This window comes from Phocoena phocoena, chromosome 10, assembly GCF_963924675.1.
Source record: "Phocoena phocoena chromosome 10, mPhoPho1.1, whole genome shotgun sequence".
NCBI classification, from domain to species: Eukaryota; Metazoa; Chordata; class Mammalia; order Artiodactyla; family Phocoenidae; genus Phocoena; species Phocoena phocoena.
In genome coordinates, this window is record NC_089228.1 from 91,834,030 (window position 1) to 91,841,159 (window position 7,130).

General features: G+C 37.5%; 1 protein-coding gene across 2 annotated transcripts in view; it reads left to right on the forward strand.

The window, feature by feature from the left end:
• The window catches only part of NUP153 (nucleoporin 153), a 76,099-nt gene extending 74,686 nt beyond the window's left edge, over positions 1–1,413 (forward strand). The window contains exon 22 of one of the 2 annotated variants that reach the window (XM_065885289.1): positions 295–1,413. In XM_065885289.1, the coding sequence (XP_065741361.1) occupies positions 295–376 (82 nt within the window). In that variant the 3' untranslated portion in view covers positions 377–1,413. The remainder of the gene's footprint in view (positions 1–294) is intronic. The other variant, XM_065885290.1, reaches the window with a different exon arrangement.
• The last annotated feature ends 5,717 nt before the right edge of the window (positions 1,414–7,130 follow it).

The window sequence follows — 7,130 nt, forward strand, 5'->3', positions numbered from 1 at the left end:
CAATTTTGGAGGATCATGGCCTAAGAAAACTAGCAGGAGGGAGGGAGAGAGAGAGAGGGAGTGTGTGTGTGTGTGTGTGTGTGGGTGTGTGTGTGTGTGTGTGTCTGTCTGTCTCGGGTATGAGGTGTAGCAGAAAGTAGCAGGGGGTGTGTGTGTGTGCGCGTGTCTCTCTCGAGGGTATGAGGTGTAGCAGAAAGCAGTGTCCCCCACCCCATCACCAGTCACATTTAGTGTTAGGATTGTGAACTTGCATCTGAGCATCATGTCACATTACAGAGTTTTTGTTTTTCACAGGTCAAATGGGAAAAACTCATTCTCTCCTGGAACTGCAGTTTCTGGTCGCAAGATAAAGACTGCTGTTAGACGCAGGAAATAAAGATCTTGATGGTGTTATACACACTGTTTTAACAACAGCTGGTGCCCTACTTTCAGATTCTGGATTGTACTACGTGCTGGGTTATCTGAGGTCAGATCTTTAATTTTGGAATTTTCCTCCTTTTTTCTTTACAGAAGCCCCAACCTCACCTCTCCCACCCCCTTTTAAAAAAATAATAGCTAGACTGGTGACTTATTCTTCAGCAAAAATGTTTTATGATCCAGCAAATTATTCACTGGTTTGGCATAGGCTGGCTGAACCCAGGAATCAAGCCCGCTCAAGAGAATGGCTTTGTATACAACCTCTTTTTCTGCACCACCATGTGCGTTGATATGCGTTTTATGGAACGCATTGAAATTGTAATTATATCTGAGGAATTCTGTATAGATTAGAGGATGTTGAAATGAATGATTTCTATGCTGAGTTTGTGCTGGTGTGTGTGTGAAGTGAGTGAGTTGGGTGTATTGTGCACTAAAATTTTCTGATAGAGGAAAAGCCTGATTAAAGAATGGTCCATGCTAAGGAGTTGCTAGATCTAGTTCTTTCTCCATTTAATAATTATATGCTATTTCTATATTGGCATTCTTCTGACTATCACCTGTCTTGCCTTTTTCATTATTTTATTATGAAACTTGTGTAAATACAATTTTGTTTCTGTACTTTTTTGGCATAACCTAAATCTGTGAACTTGAAATTTTAATTTTGTGTTAGAAAGTTTTTTTTGTTGTTTAGTCTTGTCTCAGATTTTATTATGTAAATCCCATTATTCAAAGTTGCCTAAATCCATTTGGAAATCTTTAAAAAAAAAAAAATTGGGGATTCTTAAAGTGAGTTTATTGGCTTTTCTGATCCAGTTTTTGTTTGGACCAAAAAACAGTATTGTACAAAGTATTAAGCATATATTTTTATATTTACTGAAATGGACTGTGGTGACTTTGGATAATAAGGAAAAGTTTAATATTAAAGCCATGTTTATTACAGTATAATTAACATGTTAAACCATGGGATAAATGCCATCAATAAAAAGTTATGAAATACGTTTTGTTCTAGTGTTAAATCCTAGTGAAGGTATGAGTGTTAGTGGAAGGGAACCTTTTTATGAAGGTTAACAATGGTCAGTTAGAAGAAAAATTCTGAAGAATACATTGAAGTGATTTGGACAACTCCTAACTGAAGGGGAAGTGTCTGAAGATAACCCTGCTTTATGTCTGGTGCTAGGAATCGCACCTACTTTGCATATAAATTGATACCTTTTTAAAAGTTGAAAATAAACACACGCAGCCATTTCTGTTTGTATCTTCCTTGATAGGTGGCTAGACAGTGTTTTATTGATAGAGTTCTTGGAGATGCATGCCCAGAATAGCCCACAAAAACTTCAGTGGTCATTTTGTGGAATTTCTTTTGGATTATTTTATCGATTTTTTTTAAACTAGATTTCTTTCCTATGGTCCATAAAAGTGCTCTTGGGACAGCGTTTGATGATTGTATTCTTCAATCTGTACATATGATGATTCTGTGGCGACTTTTACTTTGCTGAACTTGTGGTTAAATTCAGTACTTTAAAATGTTTAAGAGCTTTTCTGTGTTTCCAGTGACATGGCTTCTCTTACTGAAAATGTCTTAGGCCATCATCAAATGCTGGTTTCGGAGTAGGAATTTTGTGTTTATAATTCTCACCTTATTAAATAATATACATTTGACATGAACCTCTTCTGGGGGCAGATGATGGTGAATGCTAAAAGAAGTAAACTGGAAACCTGTGGGGTGTTGATGCTGAGAAGTTAATGCCTAACTAAACTGCATGTTCGTTCACTCTTAGCCATTCTTTAGGTCGATATGGATGGGAATATTAGACTTTCTATTCTGGGAAAGATTTTTCATTAAAAATGTGCTGGAAATATTTCATTTTATTTAGTAATTTTTTTTTAAAAAGCAAGTAACTGAAAACCAAACTTAGGGTGGCTTATTTTATAAATGAAATCTGGCCCCCAGAACTGAGATCTCTAGGGCTAGAGTATTTGGGACTTAGGTAGGACTTGTCTTTTCATGTCAACTGCTTTAACTCTCAGGCTGCACATGGCAGCTGTAGAAAACATTCGTGGTAGCAGCTCCAGCCTCAAATCAGTCCCTGCTTAAGCCCAGCAGAGGTATCTCTTCGTCGGACTGGTACAGGCTGTAGACCCACCCCTGTGGCTGTAATAGCAGCCTTGGGTTCCATGCTCCACACACAAATGAAAGTCAAGCGCTGTTTGTGGAAGAAGGGGAAACGTTATGGAAAGAAAACAATAAAAGCCCACATCTCGTGCTGGATCAATGAGGAATTGTTTTTAACTGAAAATAATCTCTGAAGGTAAGAAAGGCATATGCAGAAAGATGGAATCATCAGGTATGTTTATATAATTTGATTTACAAGAGGGTCCGTTGTTCTCACTGAATGTACATCAACATGCTCGGTGGGGTGGGCCAAATGTATATCCTGGGACCTGCTCACCAGAGACTGATGCATCACTGGGTCCAGGTAGGGCCCCAAATCATTACATGAGCACCTGGAAGACTTCTGATGCATGAGGTCCAGGCAGGCCACTCTCAAGTGGTAGGTTGGTTTTTTAGTAATTTACAGTTTGGGGCACCAAGAAGTACAATTCAGACCACTGAAATAAGTCTTTAGTTATTTGTTACAAATTTCTCTTGGAATTATTCACGGAATTAGGATTTTATTACTTGAAATAAGTGTTGGACTAATTTTAGGAATTTGTAACCAGGCCATAAACTTCCTGGTTGAGCCTGGGGAAAAAACTTATGTTTTCTTTAATTGTATCACTATGTCGTCATGTGCTGGGCCTGTTTGGAAACTGGCGAATTTGGTACAGTAAAATTGATAAAAATGGGTGTGTTGGGTCTAGCTACACACACCAGCTATAGGTACCACGTCAGAGCTTTCATTTCCTTGTAATATGGGGCAATTTTTATATGCTTACCTCAGACATCCACTGTGGTTTCCAGAATGTGCAGTAGTTCATGGCTGAGGTCCTGACAGCACATTGTCTACAGGATTCAGACCACGCCACAGTTTAACTACATTTAAGTTTATCCTTTATTATCTTTGTGTTTCTCGAGGAACCTGTTGTGTGTCCTGTCCTAGTTTTGTTTGCAAAGGTCTGAATAGGGAACGCTTTCAAGACCAGACTAGGATTAAATTGCCCAGCTCAGTCTTCTACTAGCTACGAGACTCTGACTGCTGGTTCCTCATTTGTAATGTGGGTCCTTAGTATCTTGCACTGCGGTTGGAATGGTTAACAACTGTAAGGAACGGACAGGATTAGTTTAACATTAAAAGCTTAGTCATCTACAGCTAACTTCTGAGTGACTTGCTAAAAGAATATACCTCAAAGTGGATGATTTTTTTTTTTTTGATAGACCTCTATTTCTGAAAGCATTCATCTCCTGAAGGCAGAGAATGCTAGAGCAGCTGTATTTGGAAGCAAGAGATTCTGGAGCAAACCTCAAAGAAACAGGCAAAACACAAAAGCATTGGTGACCAGGTATTTATTGAGACAAAGAATACAAATTGGTGGCAAATTATTAAAAACAGAATGTTGAATTTTCATTTATAGGCAGGCCATCAGATACTGTTTGTGGATCAAGCCATACTATAATGAACTGCAAAGAAATACGCACACAGCTTGAGATGAGGAACTTTACCCAGGCAAGCACGTATTGCAAACATTTTGGCCTTTGGTATGGGCTGGAGGGTGGGAAATGGCAAGTAACTGAAGTATTTGCCAGATTTTAGGAATACTGCTATTATTTAGGAATATTCTTTAAAAGGAACAACAGCCTGTTTTCATAGGGGTAAGTGTAGAATAAAAAAAGTTAATACATTCCCATCAAAAAGCCCTTTATTCCCAAGTAGTTTAATTTTCAACTCCTGTCTTCCTTTTGCTGGAAGTATTTATGCCTAAGTGAAACGCCCAAACAAGTCACTTAAGGGAAAAAAAATCCTTCTTTTAGTTAGAACAATTTTTACCATCATTTGAAACATTAAAGACTTTTATAAATTTAGACAAAGCCCTCAAATATAATGTTTTTTCAATCCTAAATATTTGGGAGAAACTTAGGTGACTGTTTAGGGAGAAAGAAGTAACTTCTGAAGCAGTGCCACGTGAGTACCACACAGGTGCTTTCTCTCTAGCCAGACTCCCTAAAAGCACAGCTTGCTTGCCGCTGCTCCCTCACCTAGCTCAGCCCAGCGTGCATTCAGTATGTCAGACTTTTCTCAAGGTGCAGGAGCCACTCGGGCTGCACATTTCGTAACAGGTAGAGTTTCTAGATGCCTAAATTAACCGCATGACCTGTGGTTTTATATACGGTATGTTCACTGAAATAGTATTCTCAGCATAACAACTCCTAATTTTTGTTCCCTTATTATCTTGTAAAAGTGATGAATAATGTTAATACTATGAAGACAACTTTCTTTTTGCCTTTTTAGGCTGTAGAGCTTCAGTATGAGAATTCTATCTTGACACAGAAAATTCAGCATTTCTGTAAATGAAATAAAGTATACTGAAAATAGGGAGGCCCCAGCCCCAAGAGAAAAACACGTGGCTCCCCCTTCTTCCCCATTTTGTCATTTTCCCCCCCAACTTGGGAATCAGAAATCTCCCTAAAAGTGCTGCATTCATAAACAGACTTGGATTTTGTTGTAAAGGCAGACAAAGTAACACTTTTTACTTGATAGGGCTACATAGTGTAACTTGAATCCTGAGAAATGCATCTACATAGATATTAAAGTATAAAACAAACTGGACTACATATTTCCTTTTGTTTTACTGTATAAAAATAGCCTAAGTGGTGAACCATCGAGGAAATTATACATTAAAGGTGTATTCCAGAGCTACACGTCGGAAGGGTACGTTTCAACTCCAGTTCCCAGTCAGGGGCAAAGGGGGTGTATACTCTGATGCTAATGTATACACTACTAATTGGTAAGTTTATGTAATATTTCCTAATAATTTCTCCTCTAATCTAAGAAGTTAGTGGATGGTTTGGGTTTGTTTACTGTGAAGGACCATAACACTTTCTCTTCCCAGAAACAGGTGAATGAATACAAAATACTAAACGATCTGTTTAGTATTTTGACACATTTAACTAATAGGCTTTCTGTGATGGATTTACTATAAAGTTATTTTGAAAAGCATTGTTTATGAAAACCATGGTTCATGGTTTATGAAATTTTACAATAAGAAAAGGCATTAAGGACACTGTTACGGTTTCTAAAAACAAATTGAAAATATTCACGTTTTAAATGTCCAAAAAAAGCCCACTTTAACAACTGATATAGTAATAGCAAATGTATTTGCTGTTAAGACCAAAATAAAGCCTAGACTGATCCTGTAAGCACCCTAGCTATGAACTGTTCAACACAGTTTAGTATTTTGGGGGAAAATAACAGAGATGCAGAAAATGACTAAGAAGCAAAACTTTTAGTTCAGATATACCTCAGCACAGCTAACTGGGCCATCTAACAAAAAGCACATACACACACTTAAAACTCTACAACTATGCAATCGAAGAATAAATTTAAATGGCAATACACAAAGTGTTACTTAACATTTCCCTCAAAAACATCATCCCTGGCAGGCCCCAAATGAGCTGTTGGCCCACAGAACCAAAGAACTTGGAATAACATCTGGAAATGCTACTCTTCCTTGTCACAGAGAACAGTCCCTAACGGGAAAATTGGTAAGTATTTCACAGGTTACTAGTATTTAATCATGAAATGCTAAGATTATTTAATTCCTTGAACAATATAATAAAAGGAAACTAGTATGTGGATATCCTGTATATAAAGAGAAGTTATATTCAGAACACTGAAAAGGCACTAATACGTTCTTCATGCTGCGCACATACTGGGAATATTGTTTTACAGTAAATATGCAACAGTTTGATGGGACTGCTTTTCCCCACATATTTATGGTTTGGTTTAGGGCACTGAAAACACTTGCACATGAGTTTCAATTTAAATTTACAGTGAAAACTTACCCCTCCCCCCAACCCCATTAAAAGCAATCACTAACTTACCTTTTTCTTTAAAAAAAACAAAAAAAAAAAATCAAGGATAAGATAGCAATATGACTTAATACTTTTTCATCATCATGCAAGATCTGCCCCCAAATACATGTTTGGGCATTAAGAATAGTTATAAAGTTACATCATTCCTGCAGTAAACTGCAGTACAGATTTTAAAATTTCAAGTCAGAGAACTGCTAGGCCGGCCTCACTTTCCCCTCTCTCTTGCAGCTAACTCACCAGCTCCTGGGATGGGCGCTAAGTGGCTTATCAAATGTGTGTCCCCACTCCCTCCCCACAAAAAGCAAAGACAAAAGTTTCCTTAAGAAGTGTTAACTAAAAGATGAGTGTGTTCACAAAACACAACTGGACATTTTCCATCATTTTGGGATAAACCAAAATAAGCTTTTAAAGTTTCATTTGGAGATTTCAAAGCTGAAAATGCTTTCAGCAAGTTCTAATACCTTAGATCTTAAGTATATACTGTCCGTTGTTGATTATGACACTACTTGCCTTCGGTTCAATCTAAAAATTTTAACACTTGAACTTAACAGGTTTTTCTGCTGGAGAAGTTCTTTCTTTGACATTCAAGTAAAATCAATACGTTCAGCATAGTCACCTGCATCACACTGGAGCGACTGCTTTAATTTCTAAATCATCAGTTAATGTAACCCAGGGATACTGA